The sequence below is a fragment of the Tyto alba genome, unplaced genomic scaffold (assembly GCF_018691265.1).
Source record: "Tyto alba isolate M040663 unplaced genomic scaffold, T.alba_DEE_v4.0 Super-Scaffold_40, whole genome shotgun sequence".
NCBI lineage: Eukaryota > Metazoa > Chordata > Aves > Strigiformes > Tytonidae > Tyto > Tyto alba.
The window spans coordinates 35,936,141-35,959,714 of NW_024881316.1; the positions used below are offsets into that span (position 1 = coordinate 35,936,141).

Consider the following 23,574-nt stretch of genomic DNA (forward strand, 5'->3'; position numbering starts at 1 on the left):
ACCAGGGCACATAGAGCTCTGAGTGTGGAGGACAAACGATGAGGCAGGTGCAATGCTGTGGAGGGAGAGTGACCCATAGCCATTTCTGGTCTCCCCTGCCAAGTCTAGCCCCTTATGGAAGAATCCCTACAGCCTCTTTGGAGCCCTGTTCTGAGGTATATCTCTCTACCCCAAAGCAGGCACCTCTGGGACAGCCTTATCTATTGATCAGGGTTATTTCCTTAGCAGCATGCTCATTTCTCACTACCCCTGGAAAACAAGCATCATCCAGACCTGCAGATCCTCACCCCAAAACAACCCTTCTCCCATTGCTGACCGTCCCCAGTGTTGATGTGGGAAAAGGGGAGCCAAGGCACGGCCAGCCCCTTGGCATCGCCCTGCACAGGCTTCAGCTCTGAGACACAGCCCTGCTCTCCCCACCATCCTGTGCTCTTCTTACTGCTCTTGGGTTTGGTTTGTTGTTTTCTTGGGTTATTTTTTTTGTCTGTTTTTTTTTTTTTTTTTTTTTTTTTTTTTTTGGGGGGGGGGGGGGGCGAGTGGTGGTGGTGAGTATTGTGTCTGGGGTTTTTATTTTTTTCTGTACTTGTTTTAAAGGGATTCACAACCAATACCCAGGCAAAGACTAGGGAGTAAATGCCAGGCTCGTTAGGAGTTCAGGGAACCGCTCATCAAACTTTAATATATAGCCAAACTCCTGTTATTTAAACAATAAAGGGGGAGTGAGTGAAAAAACATAGCAGACCGCAGTGGTGCTGGGCGGGGACAGACCGACCTCATTCATGGCTTTCTCTGAGCAGGGCGAAAGGGTTTACGTTTTCGCTCAGCCCCCCCTCCTTTCGTTTTAATTTAACAAACCTGGAATCAGGAGAACTCCTCCTACCCGACTGCACCGGGAAGCAACCGCTTTTGCTCCCGTAAGTACGCGGGGACCCACGCTGCTCGGAAAAAAAAAAAAAAAAAAAAAAAAAAAAAAAATTCTTCATTGAGAAAAAAATCCCGCCCGCCTTTGGCTCGGGCGCCAGCACATGTCATAATGCAGCCGGCATCCGCGCCCGGGCGCTGGGGCCGGACGCTGCTTTTAGGGGCTTATTATACCAATATTAATTTGTGTCACTGCTGCTATCACTTACTAACTTGTTATTATAGTCAAACCGACGAGTTAACGCCTCACCCCCAGCCTCAAGGACGATCTCCCCGAGAGCTTGGCTCCCGCCGCAGCACCGCGGCCAGCATCGCGCTGGGGCGCACCGGCGGCGCAGACCGGGGCCCGCGGCTCGGCGGGCCTCCCCCCCCGCGGCCCACCCGCAGGGCTCGGCCGGGCTGCGGAAGGACGCCTCACCTTGTTTACCCCGATCGCGGCAGCCGGCGGGGCGGGGCGGGGCCCGGCGGGGCGGGGCGGGGCGCGGCGCGGTGGGCGGCGGGGCCGGGCCGGGCCGGGCCGGGCCGGGGCGGGCGGCGGCGGCGGGGCAGTCAGCCTGCGCGCTGGGCACCGTGCGGGCGTGCGGCGGCCGGCAGCGAGGCACGGAGGCAGCCAGCGTCCCCGCCACGTAAGTAGCGATTAATTACGCTGGGGGGGGACGATGCCTTGCTGAGGGCGAGCGGCGCGGCCATCCGTTTCCTACCCCCAAGGAAAAAAAAAAAAAAAAAAAAAAAAGACAAAAAAATTTGCTCCTTGGAATTTTACTATTTTCTCTTTAAACGATTCCAATTTATTCCCCACCGCTGGCCTTTCGCTTATTGCCCTTCCAGCCCCCGCAGTAAGAAGTCAGCCCCCAGCCCCCTCCTCGCCGTGCTGCTTTTTCTTTTCTTTGTGCGGGAACCCCGTCAAAACGCCGCGGAGGCAGCGAGCCCCCGAAGGAAAATCCCGCTGCGCAGCGGAACGGTGGAAGCGTTCCCTCTTTCCCTCGCCCGCGGTTGCACTTTTTTGTTCTGTCGAGGTGGCCGCGACAGCACGTTTCTCCTCGCCGGCGCGGAGCGGTGCGCGTTCCTCTGCTCAGCCCCGCGCCCCGCTGCGCGGCCCCGCTCCGCCGGGGCGGCTCTGCCGAGCCTCCCGCCGCGCCGAGCGCTCTTTTGTCGGCCCGGCCGCTGCCCGCTCCGCTCCAAGTTAAATGCTCCCTCGCTATTTCGCGGGGTATTTTCGGAGCGCCCCGGGCGCCAGCGGCGAGGCTTCCGCGCCATCTACAGCCCGCCGGCGGCAGCGCGGCTCTGCCTCGCCGTAGGAGAAAGGACGATCCCCGCTGCGCGCAGCGCGTTACCTAACCTTTTGTTTTCGCCCGCGCTGCGCGCCCCGCGGGAGCGCCGGCCGCCCAGGCCCGGCCGCTCCGCTCCGTACCGCCGCCACCCCCCGCTTTCCTCCCCTCCCCTTCCCCCCCCCCCCCCCATCCCCTGCCACCTCTGCTGATCCGCGCCGCTCCGCGCCCGGCCGCCGGCGGGAACAAAGGGCCGCGGGCTGAGCGCTCTCTCTCCCTGTGCCCAGGACGCGGCGCTGAGGCTGGGCGCCCGCCGCCGCCGCGCTCCCGCTCCCGCCCCCCCCGGCACACAAAGGCAGCCGCAGCTGGACGGGCGAGGGACCGCGCTCCACGCCAGGGCTCCGGTGCAGCGTCTCGGCTGGTCTTCTCCATACTCATGAACATACAAAGGTCAACCCCTATCACGATAGCACGATATGGGAGACCGCGGAATAAAACCCAGGATTTTGAGGAGCTCTCGTCCATACGGTCCATCGAGCCAAGCCAGAGTTTTAGCCCGAATCTAGGCTCGCCGAGCCCGCCGGAGACCCCGAACTTGTCGCATTGCGTTTCTTGCATCGGGAAATACTTATTGTTGGAGCCTCTCGAGGGAGACCACGTTTTCCGAGCCGTACATCTGCACAGTGGCGAGGAGCTGGTCTGCAAGGTAATACCTCTCCTCCTTGTTCTCCCCCTGGGCTAGCCCGCTGTCGCGCGTGGGTTTCCCGTGTGTCTTGCAGGAGGGCCGAGCTCGGTCGTGTAGCTCAATTATTGAACACTTGAGAAACAAAAGGCAGGGAGACGGGATTAAAGGCGCATCCTGTAACTTTTCCCTCTCTCTAGACAATGGCCACGTTATAGCGGTGGCCCGGAGCCAGTTCTGCCTCTTAGCCGGAGGATATTGTTCTGGAAAGAGCCCCGTCTTTTTAAGTAGGTCTTAACGTGAGTTCAGATCAGGAGAAAGCCTCATCTTCCCCACTCTCACTTTTCAAAATGGAGTAGGGAATCCCCAGCTAATTTTAAGGTGTTGGGACCTGCTGGCTTCCTCGATTTTTCCTGTCCCTTGTTCTGTGAGTTGGGGTACGGAAGAGAATAAAGAAGCCGGGGGGAGGAGGGGGGAGGGTGCACGGCAGGGGGAAGTGCCACCAGCTTTGTCTTAAAAGTGAGTAAAAAAAAAAAAAAATCCACATCGAATTAATCACCCTGAGCTCCCTCACCGTGGAGGTTGTTTGCAAACAGCATCCTCCCCCATTGCACAACTGAGCAAGAATAAAACCTGCACACCTACGGTTTTTAGAAGAACAGACAAAATAACTATCCCACTCTTTGTAGCCTGCCTGCTTTTCTCTGCCTCCTCTCCCAGTTTGTTCCTTACTATTCAAAGGTGAGCTGTGGGAAAGAGAAACCCACATGCGTGCACATCTGTGGAGGGATATATTTCTCTTTTCAGGCTGTGGGAATATTTTCCTTTGTTCCAAAATTATGATTCTCATTGTTTGTAGAGAGCCAGACTTATGCCCAGCAAGCTGAGGCAGTACCCAGTAGTAGTTTTTATAACTACATAGGAAATTGCGACCTTGCAACACATGCTGCAGTGTTTGTATTGTTCCCAAAATACGGAATTGTGCCATTTGGCTATTTTGGTCAAATTTCTACTGTCAAACTAACTGCAAAATGGAAAAAGTAGACATATTATAGCTTATTTATATTCCATGGATTAATGATAATATTGCTCAATGTTTCATACTTGATTCATAAGAAGTTATGGACTAGCTTGTATCAGGGAAGTGAAAATAATTGCTCCTGTTTGCTGTTTGTAAAGACTGGAGTTCAGAGGGCAGTTTAAATATGCTTAGTGTTTGAGTTATAAAACCTGATGTTGAGGCAACCTAGGACTTTGTGTGATTATTTAGGGGAAAAAAGGGCCTGTGACTTTGCAAAGGACTAGTATTGCATGCTGAACTGAATGCTTTGTTACTAAACTGAAACAGAACATGAGAATTTATAGAATGAAAGCCCAGCTTGGTGCAGTAGTACAGTGCTGCACTCTAGGACATTGGCATCTTTTCATGAAATAAACAGCCCACAGAGCTGCTGCTCTGCATGAAATTATAGGTGAACTTGCATTGCAAGTAGTAAAGCGGGGGCTATGCTCTTTGTTTCCTGTTTGCTTTGCAGGATTAAGGCACTGTTTTGATAACAGTATGAACAGCATAACTGCAGCTCACAAAGAGTGGACTTTTTTTTTTTTTCCCCTTCACTTTAAGCTGTATGTTTTTGAGCTGATCTTGACATTTGAATAGTATCAGTTTTTCCATATGTGCAAGGCACTACTTCTAGCTGTGCTCCAAAAATATGATCCTAGCCTGAATCGCTAGTTTGTGAATACGCAGTTGTCAGTCCTGAACTCATCTTAATTTAATGCATGCTTTAAAATGCCTGCGGTATCATGACTACTATTTGTCAAGTAGCCTTCCGGCTAAGAGACCTGCTATCTGGTATCTTATTGAAGATGCTGTTAGAGACTGCTTGCAGAAACATTGGTTTGGATAACAGACACATAGTGATGGTTCTTCAAGATTCATTTGGCTGCACCCACTGACTGTGCAGATGCCGTTATTTGCTTCAAGGCTCTGTGGCATCCAAACAATGGTAACTTCTCACTTCCAATTCCCAGCAAGAACTAAATCAAATTGAAGCTTTTTGGACATTTGCTGAATTGCGGCCAGGGATCTTAAAAGCTGGGATACAAAGAAGCCCTTTATAAAAGGTATTCTAGACTAGCAGTGTGATAGCGCTTCCCATCTCTCCCATTTCAAACGTACTACCAGTACATATCCACACCTACTTATCTAACGTAGTTCGAGAACTGCAAAATGTAATGCACAAAGTGTAAATCTGGATAGGAGAGAATTCTGGAAAGGCTTTTTTTCACGTGAGGCTTTGAGCTATGTGAATGTTCCTGCTTAAATTTTATTTTATAGCAGCCTCTTTGTAGAAGAGCCATTCACTTACAGTGTAGTAGTTACAAGTTCTGAGATCCAAATGTCAATGAATTCTCCTCTGGAATGAATTGCACACCAGGGATTTTAGCAGTACCCCCTCCCCACCCCGGTTCTGCTTTCCTGGCACACCATGTTGCCAGAATGTGCCCCCACCCCCCCCCCACCCCCTAAAATGTGTTGGATCTGTTTGGCAGCCTGCCTTTAAGGTTGTTTTTGCCTGTGCGGGATTTGTAGCAGCACAGGTATGGAGTGGGGGGAGAAAGAGGTGTGTGAGGAGGGAGTGTGTCAGTTTCTTGGGGTTTGGGTCCTTTTCTGCAGAAGGAGTTTGTTAGGATTGCGCTCTGAAGAGTTAAATGACTTGGGTTTTGAAGCCTCAGGTAAATTTTGATTGAAATGTATCTCTCTCACTCAGTTTTGAAAGCTTTTTAAAGCTTCAAAGAAAGCGAGGAGATCTGCTTCAAGGAGAGATTACAAAAACAGAAAGGAGAGATACAAATTCTAGTATTTGGAATACAAATACTAGAATACAAAAAGAAGAAAAAAACAAGTGAAGTTTAAACCAGGTGGTTAGAGACCAATACCAGTTCTTCATCTTTATGTTCAGTTAGAATGACACATGACTACCTTAAATTCTTTTTACCAAAGTAACAAAACACCTAAGAGTAAGTTACATATTAATCAAATTTTTATGCTGGTGGAAATGCTTACCCCTTGCTTTATAGTACCTTTGGAGCAGTTATAATTAAAAATAAAAATCACTCCTATCAATATTCTCTTTTAGCGCACTGACTTCTGTTATTCTCAATGAAGTCTTTCTTGTAATGTGGGCATTTCTCAACTGACTCAAATACTGATTCATTCGTCATCACTAGATTATAGTAACTTTTTATATTTGGGTTTCCCAGCAGCCTTTTTAATTCTTACAGCTCATTCATAAGATCAGTGATAACATACTTACTAGTAAAGGGACACTTTGCTTTTAATGGAGCACTTGGTTGAGATGCAGAGAGTTCAGGGTGGTTTTGTCTTTGCTTTTTGAAGGATATTTGTCTACACTCCAACAGGCAGGGCTATTTCCTGGGTTGTCCTTCTGATCTTATAAACAGCCATTGTAAAACTGAAACTTTGAAAGTGAAAGTGACTTTGCTGTTTGTCAGAGATGAAAGAAAGGCAGGAAGTAAATATGAATAGTGCTAGATGATATTTTCAACCTGAAAATCCTTAAAACTCTAATGGGTTAATAAAATCAAGAGAGAAGGGAATGTGGATCAGGGTGAATTTAATATGACAGCTTCTCTTAATACGAGGCTACTGGCCATATTCTCTGTGAGTTTATTTGGATGGAAAATAGAAGATAAACACATTCCCTTCTCAGTACTGCTCCTGTATGTTGCTAGCTTTCAGAGCTTAATTCAGATTACATTCTAAATTTGAGCAGCTATTAGCTAATGAAGCTATTCTTGTTACAAGTTTTGAAGGCTGGCCTTTCCTCTCAAGGTTACATGTATGTTCTGTGTGGGGTTATGTAGTCTTTTTTTGTCTTGTCCTCAGTGCCGTGAGCTTGTAACATCCTGTTTACATCGGTGCAGCTTCAGCAGCAGCATAAATTGTACTTAGAGATGATTCTGTTAACAGAATTAGATGTACCATAACTTCACTGTCCTTTATGTCGCTAACTCTGGCTTTACTGTCATTGTTCCTGCAGGTGTTTGATATTGGCTGCTACCAGGAGTTATTAGCACCATGTTTTTGTCTGCCTGCACATAAAAATATCAACCAAATTACTGAAATAATTCTTGGGGAGACAAAAGCCTATGTGTTCTTTGAAAGGAGCTATGGGGACATGCATTCGTTTGTTCGTACCTGCAAGAAGCTTAAAGAGGAGGAGGCAGCCAAACTCTTCTATCAAATAGCTTCCGCTGTTGCACACTGCCATGATGGTGGACTGGTACTGCGAGATCTCAAGCTGCGAAAGTTTATTTTCAAGGATGAAGAAAGGTAAGAGTCTCCCCTTACTTTACAGGTGGGAGTGCTGGAGGTCAGATGCTCAGGGTTAGAGGATGCTGTGCCCTTTGTTGTCACTCTGCCATTTGTTTGTGGTACCCAAGGTGTTACACTTCCTTTATTTTCCTCTGCAACCCGATCATAGGATGGATGTGCCATTTTACCTTCTGGCTTAGGCTTTGAATAAAGTAAGTATAAGAGTGCTGTTTGCATCTGTGCTTGGCCTTTGCATCTCCACCTGGAGGAGCACCCTCATTCCTGAGGGAGGGACATCTCCTGGAGGAAGGCTCTGCATAGATGTATGGTGTAAGAAATCCAGTATCGTAAATGCTGCTGGTCTTTAAAGAGGAAAGGAGCAAAAGATCCAGTATGTTTAAGAGGGTTGGGCACTGAAATGGCTCATTTCAGTGAGGAAACATGAAGAACAGCCAAGTGGTTAGTACTGACAGGTTGGAGGGAAGGGCCACCAGTGCTTTGAAGGGCTGCTTTGAAGACAGCTTGTTTTCTGTGCTGGAAGGGTCTGGAGGCTGCTTCTGAGAGTATTATGTGGTCAATAATCATACTAGGACTAAAACTGCCTTGTTGTGTGGGTGCCTGTTTTTAGTATCAGCTGTTGTGGTACTGGGGGAACTACCTGTTTTGTTTTTTTTTTTTTGTAATATCTCCTCCCTGCACACCCTCCTATCAATAATTGGGTAGTAAATGATTTGGGTAAGGAATACGGGAAGACAGGGAGAGACGCTGCATGCTCTATTTATATTGTTGGAAGTGCTATTTCTGATGCTGAGTTACAGCTATACAGTTGTACCTGTGGAAACTTTGTATCTCTTTCCTTGTGGTTACCAGTTTTTTGTCACCTTACACCCTGTATTTGCTTGCAACTTCCAGGTAAGGCACCAGAGTAATAAACACTGCTAGAGTAATGTCAGGCTTTCACAGAGGAATTAAATTGGAGGATGGCCATTATGAAAAAAAATGAAACTAAATGGGGGAAGAGCCTGCCCTTGTACGTCTTCATATCTTGGTAGAGGATGGGGAGATGTTTCTCCCTTTCAGTTAAATCCCATAAATTGTCTGAAAGCTTGTTCAAACTGTTGCAGAGTGAAATGGATGTTCTGGAGAGGTTTGTTAAAAATAACCAGTGCATATCAATTCCATTTGGAGCTGTTTGGGGAAGTTACAAGCAACAGCCAAGGCACATAAGTGTTCTACAAGCTCAGTAAGTCCATGATCTGAGAATTAGAAAAAGAAAAAAAACTAATACACAATTCAATCCAGAAAGAGAAGTTCCTGGCCTTAAAATGAAAATGCCAACCATCTATCCTGTTTCAATGTTCTCTACTTAAATTTTGTTACAATCTGAGTTTTGCAAAATAAACTTCTCTTAATCTCTTTACAAACACAAAAAGACATATTTTCACCACTTAGTTCAGGCAATTCTCTGCAAAATAAATAGCTATTCCTTATTTTTCTACCACAGCCCCAATATATATGATTACCCTTTCCTCCTCTTCAAATAAGAAAGCGTAAAATGAAACTAGCCTAATGTCCATTCAGAGAAAAGTGCAAAGCAGATAGATATAAACTGCACTTCCTCAACTTTTACTCTGAGTTCAGTAATTAAACGCCATTATAGTACCTCTTACGCAGATAAGAAGGAAACTTGTACAAAATAGTTGAGGGAGGGATTGTTTTATGTTGTAGCTGATAACATCTTAGCATTAAAATGGACTTTTTTTTTTTTTTTTTCTGGGGATATATGTAAACTTGTGTGGTTTTGCATGAAGGACAGGACTTGGAAAAGCTTCTCCAAGCGAGGCAGCATGAGCTCAGAGCAGTGCACTGGGAGCAGACGTGGGCCCATGCTGAATACTTTTGAACTCCTACCCTGCCGCTTGCTAGGAACTGAATGCAACACGAGGCACAGGGCCAAATCCTTTAGCCACCCAAGAAGAGTGGTGTGTACTATAATAGCAGTGTTTGCTTTTATGAATGTTTTCAATGTAACTGTCGTCTGCAAAATCACAATTACTCACTTTTGAACAGTGTCTTGTAATGATACAATAATTCACTTTAAAGGTCAAATAGGACTTGCTGGTTATTTTTAAGATAATCATAATGCGGTTTTCTTCTGGATGTAATGTTGATTTGTAAGTAGAAAGGTATTGTAATCCTTTCTCTGCTAGATAAACAGACATGAAATAGTGTGAGATAGAAATAGAACCAAACAGCGACTGTCTTTTTTTCACATGCTCTGATCATCAGACCGTAATCAGTCATCACTTTCAATCTGCTGCTATATTTAGGCTGAAAAATCTTCCTGGTCCTTCTGGGTTCATGAAGGTGTTTGCGTGTTGCTTGTACCCCTCCAAGCTCACATCTCCCCGAGGCTGCTGGTGCTGGTACGGGCGCCTGTGTGCTGAGCAGCCAGTCTTGCAGGAGCTGCCGTCGGCAGCAGTGCCTGGGAGACCAGTGCTGCACGATCTGTTGCTCTTTGATGCCGGTAATGAACCAAGGAGGAAGAAAAGAGGTGAAAATGATGTTTTGAAAAACGTGTCAGAACTCTGCTGCTGTGTCCCCTGTTCTTCAGTGGAGCTCTTTCTTAGCAGTGCTTTTCTTAACTATTTCTTTAAGTCTGTTTTTCTGCAGTTCACCTTTAGTACCTACTGCTTTGAAACTTTCTCCTATTGAAGACTCTCACAGCTTTTATTTTGATAGGAGAAAAGATGGGAAATCCAGCATGCAGGCAACACATGAATGGAAAACTTGCCTTTTTTTTTTTTTTTTTTTTTTTTTTTTTTTTAAAATACTTGTCTGCTCTTAGCTGAGAGCTGCCAGACTGGAGGAGCCAGAGAAAATGTGAAGCAAATATAGAAGCAGTTCCATTTGTCTAAAAAATGAAATCAATTAAAGCATTTCTTAGTACATACTCGTTCCATTGATCCTAATGATATCCTGGTAGTTTGATATGAAATCAGAGCTCCTGGAGTATTGCAGACTGGTGCATACAGCATTGAAACTCTTTCAGCCTCATTCCTGTTACTGAAATTACAGCTTGAATTTGCAAATATTCAGACTCCTAATCTATCAGTGTCATGAGTGCTCTTTGTTCCTACTGATGTCACTTCTAAGAACACGTTATTTGGGTGTTGCAAATTGCAGTGCCTTGGGATGTCTGTATTGAACCAGGAGGTAAGAAGGTAGAAAAAGTAATGTTGGAGGCTGGTAGTGCTGAGCATTTTGTAGGGGTCCTAATCTTACTAGTGATGTTCTCTTGATGTGCTAAATCAAAGGTAGTCTGTGATTGTGTATTACTGCTGTGTGTTTGTAAATACATCAGCACTGAAAATGAAATCCAAAATTCCACAGTGTGGAAACAAACAAAAACAATTAGTCTGTGTTTCAGGGTACTTTTATCTATAGCTTCTTTTAATCCTGAACCGCAGAAATTTTGAAGATACTGTAAATTGCATTCCATGAAAACGATGCGTGCTGTTGCCAAGCCCCTTGGGTCTTTTATGGTGTTTTTTTGTTTTGTATAAAAGAAGGTTAGGGTAGGTTGTGTTTTTTTTGGGGGGGAGGTGTGTCTGTGGTTCCATTTGTAAACTATAGGTGAAATAGCCAGTCTTGTGGCATTGAAAATTCAGATTTAAGTTCCTTAAAACATGCAGCTCATCTCGATGAAGCAGAACTTCTAAGACATTACAGCATGGCTGGAAACGTTTTGTAAGACTGGGTCAGCAAGCAGCAGCACAGCCATTAAGTGAGGGCAGTGACTTTGAGAGCACTGAAAATATGGAAAACAACACTGACTTGCCATGCCGGGTCTCACTGAACTTTCTAAAGTACCTATACGATTCTTGAATACTTTAAAAATTGTGTCCCTAAGCTTCTAAATAAAACTTGCATCTAAAACAGTGGAGATGAGCTAAGATAAAAACGTGGTTTTGTACGTTTTCTGCTTCCATCTATGTTGGTATTTTTTTCTTGTCCTGGATATTAAGCCAGGTCGATGTTGATGTGGGGCTCTTGCTTTTGATTATTTTTGCTGTGTTCATGTCATGGTATTTACAGTTTTTCTTGTACAGCCTGTCCTTGTAGTAGGCCCTTCGGCAGAGCGATTGTGCCCTTCTCCTATCTGGTGTCCCATAAGAATGTTGCAAAATGGGCAGGGCTTTTTAGATTGTGCTAAAAATAGCACCATACACAGTATATAAGTAATAAAGCAGCTAATAGGTCTGATATATAGCAGACGCTTGGAGAAAGAGTCACCTCAAAGATCTCAGAATTAAATCAAGCATTCCTGTGTTGGTTGTTCCAATGGTTTTCTTAATACAAGAACATTTCTGCTGTCAGGGAATTGTTAATTTCTTTAGTACATTTTTAAGCCTTTAATTATATTAAAATATTAGCTGTCGTAATATTTGAAGCTTAAAGACCTTGTACATTCATCATACTTGTTGAAGGGAAAATTAAAATAATTTTGGTGTTTAGATATTGTAATTTTCCTGTATTCTTTGAGTAAATATGAGGCAGGTGGGATTCAATAAAAATAAATACAATTTGACACTTTTTACTCTGTGCCAGGGGAATGCAGCCAGAACAATACACTAATTTAGAAAGCCTGTGTTAGCATAACATATTTATTTGGTGCTCATAGAATGTTTTTGTTGTTTTTTTTTTTTTTCTCTTTTTCCTCTAGAATTTCCCAGCTTTAACTGGATGATGCTTTAAGATGACCTAGTTACGTTGTTTGCAATCCTAGTGATACACACCTGATTTCACAAATACAGAATGCTTTTCCAAGTAGATCTTTTATTTTCTTGTAGTTAGTAGTAAGTTTCCTCTTCAACATTTGACAAATTATAATGCGGTCACATGCCTTCTCCCCATGGTGTTAGAACTTGCTGTTTTACTTACAATTCCATAGAGAACAGGTAAGTTAATGCTTTCCCTAAATCCTAGAAAGAGAGTCCTAAAGTGGAAGAAAATCAAACAAAATAGGAGTGCTCCTTAAATACCAGAAAATTTAGAAGTAAAACCAGGTTCATCTGTTTTAACATTTAAGCACTTCACATTACCCTGAACGGGGCCACAGGACCAAAGAGCGTAACTTCTTCAGTAGTGGAGAATCATAGGTCAGATTTCAGCCCAGAAATAATTATTCCTAGAATATGGGGAGGAAGGCACGTTTCTTCACAGGCTGCAAATCTCTGCTGTCGTACTTAGCATAGAGGATGAAGCAGTTGCACAACTGTTTTCCACAGAAGGATTCCTGCTCCCTTTTGCCTTCATGTGGTTTGGTTACTAAGCCTCTGTTTTCTCCCAGTGTTCCCGGGAGCAATGCACTTTGCACTTGTTGGGTATGCTTGCCCTTCCCAGCGGGGTTTGGGAGTCTATCTGCAGATGTCAAACATCACACCAGCCCTGTGAAGTGCTTAAATCTCCCTGAGGGCATAGATGGTCATAGAGGTTAAGTGCTGCACCTAAGGTCATAAACAAAAGCAAAAACCAGGGAAAAAGTTGGCTGCTGGCAGGCCCTGGGATGAGAGCAGGACCTCCAGTGCACCTTGAGTCAGCTCAAGGCCCTTCAGTGAGACCGTGAGCAGTGAGGGCCTTTGCTGTAGTCCCCAACTCAGGAGTTTGCAGAAGGTTTTACCCTGGGACTGTGCTATGTGTTGGTATTTGGCTTGTAGTTGGACCTGTATCTTTTCTTCTTTATTCAGTCTTTTCCCCTTTGCAGCCTCATGTACTAGCTCTGCTGAGGGGTGGTGTTGAGGTGCAGCCCCATGCCATACTTGGAGAAGGAGGGGAGCCCTGACTGGGGGGTTGCCTTTGGGCTGGGCTCTACTGCTACAGGTTGTCCCCACATGGTGCCCAACCTCCCCAGCCGGGAGGTCTGACTTTGAGTGGTGCCTCTGGCTGAATGCTGTGTTACGTGTTGGCTGTGATGCCAGGCTAGGTTGGCATGGTTGGGTGCCCATCACAGGATTGGTCTCCCTGATGACAGGTGCTTTGCAATCCCTGGAAGTAGATGTCTCTTGAGACATCTTGCATTGAGAATTCAACAGCTGGTTGTTTTGAAGACTTGAAAACCTCCATTCATAGGCTGGGTGCAAAATACTCCATGTTGACTATTGAGTGGAGATTGAGGATTTCTGTGGATGTCTGTGCTGGAGCTCAGGAGGGGAGGCAGGGAGCCCAGCTAGCAGCAGCTGCAATGGACTGTCATGGTGAAATTCTGCCTTTTCTTCTAAGTGTCCTTATTATCACACTGTGAGATTACTTAAGGCTTGGGAGGGAGAGGAAAGGTTGAGATTGTAAACAGGAGCCAACCAGGGGCGTATTTAGTCTTAAGCACCTGCTTTCTGGTAGATGTATATTGCTTGGAAACAGGTTTACATACATCAAAGCAGAAGGTTTCCAGTTGGATTGTGAAATAATAAGCCTGCTTTATCTTAGAGGTGCTGAGTACTCATTGCAGGCTCATAAAGTGTAAGGCTTTTTTCATATGTTAACAGATAAAATTTTGGTCTCCTTTACCTGTGGAGCTTCACCACATGTCATATGAAAAGGCCTAGGAAAGATGATCAACACAGTATTCAGTTGACCGGAGAGCCTTTTGAAACTCTGACCTTCAGTGTGATCTGAAAAGATAAAAGTGAGGTGAAGTAGCAGCCCTGGGCCAGATGCTTATCAAATAATGGACTCCTTGCAGTATTGTCACTGAGCCCCTCCGTGGAAGGGTCTGCACCCCAACAGATATATCGCTACTTTACTTTTTGGGGCATGGGTTGTTTCCTTAAGCAATAAGGGCATGGAAGAAACAGTGTATGGTGTACAGGACAGGTTGTTCTCAGCAATCCTATGTGACTGTTGTAAAGCTGAGGTCTTTGGGGCCCCAGCCCTTCCTGGAGGTGTGGAAGAGGGTGGTCTCAGAGCATTTTTTTAAAGTGGAATTCTGTAGGAAAAAAAAAAAAACAAAAAAAAAAAACAAAAAAAAAACCCAAAACCACCACAACCGAAAAAAAAAAAAAGTTAAAAGCCCTAAGTTGCTGTGTCCTGCACGTCAGGAAGGGGATGTGGGGCAGGGCTGAGTGTGATGGTAGCATCCCTTTGGAGGAAGGGTGGGGGATATGTAATTTTTAGAGGCTTCCTCATTCTTCGGAAGTACCAGTGAGGGAATCCTCCCTTAGGAATAAGGTTCATTCTGTAAACCTGTGCTGCTTGCAAGTCCCAGTTGTCTTTCGAAACATATCCTTGAGCCTGTTTCATTATGCAAGAGACTGTTTGTCTGACAGCCTTTGTGCAGGGTTTGTTTTGTTTTTTTTTTGTTTTTTTTTTTTTTTTCCCCTGAAGTTGTGTAGGATGTTCTGCAGTGAACTCCCAGGCTGTGTGCTGTTACACACTGGAAGGGATCTTACATTGAAAGGAGCAGGATTTAAATTGATGGCATAACATTTCCCCTCTGATCCTGTGTGCCTCGCCGCCCCTGGAGGAGATCGGCTAGTTCTGAGTTCAGAATGAGTCTTTGCACCAAGCTGCAAATCATCTGCACTGGGTTTCGTTAGCTGGCTTCCCCATCTCACTGTCTTCACGACAGCAGCCTACTTCTGCATTATTTAGGAGAGATTCCCTTAGTTAAAAAAATCAATTAGCAAAAGCTAACTGTTTCCAGTGTTGAGCTTCCTTTTTATTCCCCACCCCCCTTGTGACTCTAATGGCATGATTATATTCATGCTCATCTCATCTTTATGATGGGGTGCTAGCAACTGACCTTGATTAAATGACCTGTAAATTATTGGCCACATAGGAGCAATCCCTGATCTACTGGGCAGTTGATGGCTTGAGTACTTCTACCTAGGGAAAGGCTTTCCTGGCCTCAGTCAGAGTAATGTTGAAATATGAGATAGCACTGCTTGGGTGCCTTCATTTTTTATGTGTAGGAGGGAATATTGTGAGGCACCGCTTCCCTTTAGAAGTTGCCATTTTATATTTGCCTGCAGTTATATTAATGAAGTGGCATTTCAGATTGCGATGATGGTTATTTTCTCATCTCTGGAAGCATGAGGCAGCTATGCGAATCTGTAAATCTGGATCATCTGATTTTGGCCCAGCCTGAATAGCAAGCGTATGGTGTACCTGGAGTGTCCATAGCAGGATAGCTCCTTCCATCTTCTCCCAAAGCACCTGATCTGGCTGTCATCTGGGGGATGATGCTGCAGTAAAATTGTGGGTCTGGTCTGCAATTAGTGTTTCCAAAATGGTAACAGTGGCTCAGCTGTGGTTCAGGTGTTTTTTCCCATACAGATGGCTTCAGGGACAGACTAGAAGCAAGATTCAGGCATGGGCTCCTTTACTACTGACTGTTTATTCACTGCAGTGGAGATACTTTCCTTTGAAACACTCAGACTTTCAGTCAGTATTTCTGCTTTAAATGTTCCAGTTTGTTTTGTGTTTTTTTTTTTTTTTTTTTTTTTTTTGTTTTTTTTTTTTGTTTTTTTTTTTTTTTTTCTCCTCCTTTATGAGCTTAGAGCCCTCTGAATAATTCCACTGATTTTGGTATGGAAATTGTGTTTGCTTTTGGAGAGCAAGTGTGAATGCCAGGTTCTTACAGCCCTGGCTTCGGTGTCAAAAGGCAGGAGAGCAGTTTGCCAGTAGCCCTTAAGCTCTGCAGGGAGGAATAATGCAAATCCCTCTGAAAAAAAGTGTGGGATGTGCAACAAATCGGTCTGCAGAGATGTGTGTTAACTCAGGAGGTTGCACTGAAGAATCTTCTGGAAGACATTTAATTGATTAGGTTTTGTTACATTACTGAAGAGCAAAGTCTGAATGCAGTCAAGTAATGAATGGCATATTGATAAGAAATTCAGAGTGGTATTGTTTTTCATGGGTTTCCCTGATGGTTTCTATGGGGACAAAGACGCATTTCCCGTCTGAGTGCTGCTGCTGCCCTCTGATTGCACTTCTGTGGTTTCATTCACCAGTAATGGGAAAGCATTCATAGGCAGAATAGCTTCCCCTTTTTAAATAGCCATGATTCAGGGTTGTATTTTTTTTTAATGCATTAGACTAATGCAGTGTTTTATCAATGATCTGATAGATGCATAATGCTCTTTTTCCAAGTGCTTATTCAGGGTCTGCATTAAAACTTGAAATTATGTACTGTAATTACGTAAGCCTTGACAAAAGTCTTTGTTGCCTACAGTATGTGTACAAAGTGATTCTCATCCGGCTTTGACAGTAGCTTACATTTGAACTTTACGGATTAATTTTTATGCAGCCATTTGAATGGTCAAACTCAAATGCTGATGCTTCTGGAAAACTTGTTTTCTCTTGTGGAGGCCCTTCAGTTGACTGATGTGAGTTAATTATTTAGAGAATGAGCATGTTTTAGCAATGTGACTTTAAAAAAAAAGAAATTTTATTTGTCCTTTTTCTGCTCTGTGATGGGAGGCACTTCAAAGCTGATTGTGATTTCACATCTCAGTGTTTGGTTCTGAGTCTCTCCCTTGCCTGCCAAGTGTCAAATATAGAGTTGTCCAGTTACGCTGCAATTGGATGCACTCTCCACCCTTTTCTGTGGAGGTTCTGTATTCTCAGAAACTACTTGCGATCTTGAGGGTCTGTTTGTTGTTGTTGGCTTTTACTCTTTTTCCTGGATATTTGATTTCAGTGCTTCCTCTGAGAACGGGTGTGTGGGGGAGAGAGAGATTGCTTCTCGTCCAGCATGTCTCTGCATTTCTGTGTATTTAGACTCCCCTCTTTCCTGTTCCCCTCCACCCACCCCCCCAAAAAAACTCTCTTGCTTGCAGAAAACAGAGCTCTCTCAGAGAATGCTTGAAATGTGGAGGAGGGGAAGGCAAGGCAGAGCTGGAAACTGTTTCTCACAGAGATGGGGTGTTGTGCGCTGGGAAATAGCAGCTCCTGAGCCAGGCTGCTCCTTTTTGATTGCCTGAAAAAACGTGAAATGACTGTAAAAAGGGGAGTGAGGCTTGCAGTTTACACCTGCGTATTACCCAACTGTATGTAGTAGGGTTACAGACTGCGTTCTTTGCATGAGGCTGAGGGACATGAAGTCATCCATCACTGGTGAAAACAGGCTGGAGTGGGTGTCCCCAGCCCCGGTGCTGGCTCGCAGTGAGGGGCGCTGGCAGAGCCGAGCCAGGGCCCTTGGCAGCAAAAGCTCGTGAGCGCTTCTGTGCACCGGCTGTGCCAGCAAACCCTTCCCTTACTCCTGCGCTCTTCTTGCTGTAAGGATGGAAAACCTGCATTGTCATGATGAAAATGGGAATATCCGAGTTGCTTCTGGTGGTAACTGAGAGGGAGAGAAGGTCGCGCTGAGGCTGTGTACCTGGCGGTACGTGCTCAAGAGATGCAGTTTGCGAGGGAAATGAGTACCTGTGTGGAGTGGCGTGTCCAGTGCTATACCTGCGCTGGAGCACTGCCTTGTTGCAGAGCAGCCATTTCACCACTTGCACCTTATGCATGAGGGTGTTACTGGTTGAGGGTTTGAGGGCCGGCGAGGAGGGAGGAGGAGGACTGAAGGTTGTGTTTTTGTTTAATTTGGGATCTTTTGTTTCCTCAAAGCCTGTCAACTCAGCAGGATGAAAAACCTGGTTTGAGTGTTTGCTTCATTTGGCCACAGCTTATGGAGGAACAGGCAGATAAGGGCCAGCTGTTGTTCCATTTGCTGGCTTAAACAAAACCCGCTGTAGCATGCGCGGAGGGCTGCAGCCTGCAGCACCTTGCAAGGAAAGCAAGACAGGGATAAGGCTTTTGTGTACTGCTTCTGTTTTATTATCAAGAAATTATTTTTCCTGTTGGAGAAAAAGATTAATTTTTTGATACACCTTGCAGTCTGCTCTTTGTTGTTTTGTACCACATCCATTGTAGAAAATAAGAGATTAGGGAATTCCATTAATTTTCTGTAATATAAAAGCTTCTCATTGAACTGTTTCTCTGAATTCTTTGGCAACTCTCAGAAATGTAAAATAGAATGGGAGAGTAAACAGTGTGTCCCTGCTCGGTTGACACTGGGATGGCAGGAGAGCGTGTGTGGGGGGTGAATTTCCTCCTGTAAGTTGTTTATAAATAGCATGATCTGCCCCGCTCTGTGTGTGTGTGTTCTGCTTCTGTTAGCTAGCAGGAGTGAGTTGGTGCTTTCCTGTCTGGCAGTTCAGTGACTTAATGCATGTTTGAGTAGCTGGCCTCACCGTTTTATTGCTACACATACTTCTCTATGGAAAAACTGAGGTGGGCAATGCAAATGGAACCACAACTCATGTTCCTGCCTTCCCTTTTCATTTCCTCCTCTCTGTTCTCTGCCCTCCTTGGTGTGTTGTTTTTCCCCTGGGTGTTTCTCCTTGCTGCTCTTCCTATGCTGTGCAGGCGCCAGGACCATGTCTAAGCTGAGCATCGTGAAAGGACTCTTCTCTAGTCACCCTCGTGTTTTGGAGCCTCTGACCTGTGTACAAAGGGAAATTGCTATGGGCTTGATAATTGTGGTATAGTTTCTCCTTGCGGCCAGCTTCCTGTGTGAGGTATTGCTGCTGTAAAGTATTGTTTGAGTGCTAATGAGAGGGTTGTCCATGTCCAGGAGAAGTGCTGCTGGGCTGGCAATGGGTAATAAATCAGGAAGCAGGTGTTGCGCAAACCCCATCAGCATCCGCACTGGAGGAGAAAACACTGGCCTATTTAAGGAGAGAAGGAGCTGCCTTGACACACTGTGTTTGGGAGCCAGGTATTCTGAATTCTGTATTTATGACTTCCTGATTTGAGGCACATTGCCAAAGGGGCTTTCACCTCTGCTAGTAAACGTCTCTAGCTGTTGAAAAGGTCCAAGTGTCATTATGAGAGTTTATGGCACTGTTGCCTCTAGAGTACTCCACGGAGTAAAATGCTCTTCTGTTGGTTCAAAGAAGATAGCGCTGAACTGCCCTGGAACCAAGTCTAAGCCAAAGCTGGCCCAGCTGTCTTTTGCAACTCAAGCCTGAGCAATGTTGTCTTCAGTAAACATTTAAGAAACAGGGCTCTCCTTGTCTGTTTTAGTGCCTGTTTAAATGATGTCCTTTGGTCAAGAGACACGAGTTCTGCTTTCTGGGATGAAGTTCAGTCCCTGCCTGTGAATGTCTCTGGTATGAGAACATAGCCATGACTCAGAGCTGAGAGTGATCGTACTGACCAGTGAGGTTGGGACATGAGGACAGTAATACGCAAAGTTGAGTTATAATCCTGAGATGTTGAAAAGAAAGCATGCGCTACTGGTGGGTCACTATTCCACCCAGATGCACTAGACAAGTCCTGTCACGTTGTAGGAATTCTGTTCTCAAAACCAACCGCCATTGCTGGCAGATAGTGTAAAGGGTAATTGGTAATCCTTTTGGATACCTTTAACAGGGACAGATTTTTAAATATAGTTACAGATGCTACCAATGAGAGCTCAAAGGGAAGAAAAGTTATGTTCATCTAGTGCTTTGACAAGCAATTCGGCATCATTTTTTTTTGCTCCTGTGTGATATCCATAAGGGAATAAAATTCTCTTGCAGAGATAATTACCACAGCACAGTGACAAGTTCACAGTGCTTGGCAGGCGGAAGGAGTTTGCAGTCTAGATAAGGCATCCCTGTCATCTCCCTGCAAGCCCTTTGCTAGCCTCTCTGTTCATGCCAATGTGAGGACCTCCTCTTGTTCATCTGAGGAGATAAGCTTGCAGTTAATCTTGGCAGCATCCAGCTCACCTGATCTCCCTTTGCCCAAAGGTCTATTTAGGAAGACTGAAATCTTTTAAAATTGCTCTTCCTTAATGCCAGGATAAAGAAAAATGTTGGGTCAGAGGGATCATGTAGGGTCAAAGGAACCATCTTATTCCTGTTGAACCTTGTGGAATTACAGGTGCAAGTAACTGCCACACCAGCGTGAATGTGTCAGAATGACTTTGTCTAGTCAGGGCTAAGCTTCTATTTGGGCATGAGTCCTACACAGGTACATTAGAGTGCAGCCAACACAGAAAGAATTTTGAGGTTTATGTCTCCATTTGGAAATCATATCAATGTAAGAATTACCAAACACACGATTATGGCAATTATTTTTATCTTTTTAAGACCTTATTAATGAGCTTACTGGACTTAACTGTATTTAAAAATCTTGTAGTTGTGTGTATGGCGATATTCCCTGCATGTCTCTAATATCTCTGACCAGTACAGAAGAGACAGTATCAATTATCTGTAACAAGTGCTGTGAGTGGGATTTTAAATTGATGCACTTCTGTGGTTCTTGAATTTTGTAGAGTATTACTGTTATAACCATGTAATTGTAATGGGCAGGAATTTGTGTTTTGAAGTTTGCTTACCTTGATGGTACTGTTTTTTTTTCTTGCAGGACTAGAGTGAAATTGGAAAGCCTAGAAGATGCATATATTTTAAGAGGAAATGATGACTCTCTTTCTGATAAGCATGGATGCCCAGCCTATGTGAGTCCAGAGATCTTGAACACAAATGGCAGCTACTCTGGCAAAGCAGCGGACGTATGGAGTCTAGGTGTAATGCTTTATACCATGCTAGTTGGACGCTATCCTTTCCATGACATTGAGCCTAGTTCCCTCTTCAGCAAGATCCGTCGTGGGCAGTTTAACATTCCAGAAACTCTATCCCCCAAGGCAAAATGCCTCATACGTAGCATCCTGCGTCGGGAGCCATCAGAAAGGCTGACTTCACAGGAAATTCTGGACCATCCATGGTTTTCTACAGATTTTAATGTATCAAATTCAGGATATGGTGCTAAGGAAGTATCAGATCAGCTGGTGCCTGATGTCAACATGGAAGAAGACTTGGACCCATTCTTTAACTGAGCACAAAGACTGGTGTTCAGAAGGTACACAACCTGGAGATGGACACATGAAGGAGCCCTTCCTGACCGTGTTAAATCACATCCTGCATCAGCCTAGCTTGGTAGCAAAAGACACTCAGAGGTCCTCAGATTGAGAAGGACCCTCCACAAGGAGCTAATATAACAAATGTAGCATGGGGACAGATTGGGGGGGCGGGGGGAGCTTGCTATCAGGTTAGATTGATTTGGAGGAGAAAAGGCAGCATGGAGCAATTGTAGCTTCTCACCTTTTTGGAGCCAAGGAGACTGCACATGCCAATTCTGGTGCAGCTGTATCACTCCTGTTTCTGTTCCATTAAATAGTGGTAACTCACGACAAATAGAAACTTTTTTGCCTCAGCTCACATCTTGGCATCGCACTGTTAGATATTTAACTTCAGCCATTATTCAGGGAAAGTACAATTGGCTAACTTTTTTTAATCGGATGTCTAATAATTAATGGGGTTCATTTAAGAAAAAAATTAGGTGCACAAAGACGGACATGAAAAGTGGGTGCTAAAAACAAACAAAATTTCAGTTCATGTCTCTTGATAGCTATTTTCAACTCATTTCTTCTAAATAAACTACTTAATATTCTTGTCAGGAAATGACATTTTAATGCTTTGTTCCCTTAAGGGGAAGTAACTGTCATTTAACAAGCTGTTCTGTTTTGTGTCAAATGGTTTGTTGCAGGAAGCTATTATAACTCGAACTTCCAGATGCATTACTGCTATAATAGAGAAAAAAAAGAAGAAAACTGTATAATTTTTTTTAAAGATATGAGATACTGGCTTCCATATCTGCCATGCTGCACGTATATGACTAGAGGGGGCAGAAAGCCCTTAATCGTGTCTTTATCTGAGAACCAATCTCTTCTTTAACCGACTGGCCCATGTGTAAATAGAGGGCTCTTTATTATTGAAGAAGAGTATTGTGTTGTTTTTTTTTTTTTTTTTTTAATTCCTCTCAACTTGGGAAAAGAATTGTTTGGGTTTGATTTTTTGTTTATGTCCAGAATAAGAAATAAGAGGGTATTAATAAGCTGAACATTTATATTACAGATATTCCTCTTGAAACATACACAGTAATATGCACCTTTTGTATTGTCAAGACTTATTCTATTTATTGAAGAAAATGTCACAGTAGTGATGTATTAAGCCAGTACTTCAATTACGGGTTGACTTGGGATGACATGTTACATGCTGTAGTTAACACACTTCTTTTCTGTTCAGGTATTTCTGTCCCTAAATAACTTTTTATTTAGCTTCTTTTTTCTAGATAGCTTTATTTGATTTAGACTGGCAAATGTTTTTATTACTGCTTTTATATTGCTGTATGATATTGAAATCTCTTGGCATAAATATTTGTGTTTCCAGTACCTCAGTTGTTCTGATATTACTGCCTGTATACGTTTTGTGAAGTGGTCATGTTTTTTGGGTAGGTACATGTGGACTCTGTAGTATGTAAATGTTACTTGAATTTGTGCTTAATTATAGTATGTGGCATGTGCGTACAGCTACTTGGCATTTGACGTATGGATGCTATTTGCCTGCCTTGCAGGAAAGTTATGGTCCCACTCTCAAGAGGATGTTTCACAGTTCTTTATCAAGAGACAAAGCTAGCTGCAGCTGACCTGCCTTGGTTCTATTTTGGTAACTAAGAATATAAAGGAGTAATGTTTTTACACTCTGAAGATGGTGCTGTGTCAAGAAGGACTTTTTTTTATTTTATAAGTACCTTATAGGAGGAAAGATTGGTGATGTGCATGGTGGGGTTTTACTGCCTCTGGTGCTTTGTCATGTATTTGGTTTAATGTTTTTGTCCTAATCTCTTCAATAAATAAAATTGTGCATATTTAACTAAACTTCAGTGGTGAACGATGTTCTTAAAGAATGTCTGAGGTGCTGCAGGAGTTTTGTTCCGTTAGGATCATTTAGCTAGTTTTTTGTGCTGCTAACAAGCTCTTGCCAGACCTGTGAGTTGAGAAAGCTTAGCACTTACATTTACAAGGTAACACTGTAAGCCTTTTCATCAAAAATTTTACAGTTTGCTATGAATGAAACTGGCTTTTATTTTGTTTTTCATATGGCTTGTCTCTACCACTTATCAAAACCATTTACCTTTTTCAAGGAGGGTATTGAAATGCAGTGAGAACTATGTTTTTTTGGTGATGGGAGACTCTTTAGCTGAAGAAGAGAGATACCAAGATGGAGTAAACTGGAACCTGCACTTTCCAAAATCCTAAAGAAACGTGCAGCTTGCACTTGCACCTCAATCCCAGAAGGATGGATCTGAAATAGCACCTCCTAATTTACTGTCTTTTACTTAAGGTTCTGTTTCTGTCATTCATCTTGGATAATAATTAATAGATGCAGGTAGTGAGATCACGTAGAAGTGCATGTGGAGTAATAAAGTGCTTAGCAAACATCAGGCAGGACAGATGAATCCTGGTCCATTAAGAAAAGGCCATT

The 23,574-nt window shown here is 43.9% G+C and overlaps 1 protein-coding gene across 2 annotated transcripts; it reads left to right on the plus strand.

The window, feature by feature from the left end:
• The first annotated feature begins 1,441 nt into the window (after window positions 1–1,441).
• Window positions 1,442–22,967, plus strand: TRIB2 (tribbles pseudokinase 2). Of its 2 annotated transcripts, XM_042803561.1 has the most exons (4): window positions 1,442–1,547; window positions 2,477–2,895; window positions 6,939–7,231; window positions 20,618–22,967. In XM_042803561.1, exons 2-4 carry the CDS (start codon window positions 2,626–2,628, stop codon window positions 21,084–21,086), a joined length of 1,032 nt encoding a protein of 343 aa, XP_042659495.1. In that variant the 5' UTR covers window positions 1,442–1,547; window positions 2,477–2,625; the 3' UTR covers window positions 21,087–22,967. The 2 variants fall into 2 exon arrangements, with proteins under 2 accessions (XP_042659495.1, XP_032860445.1); XM_033004554.2 differs by lacking the exon at window positions 1,442–1,547 and having other exon boundaries at window positions 2,381–2,895.
• Window positions 22,968–23,574: the final 607 nt, after the last annotated feature.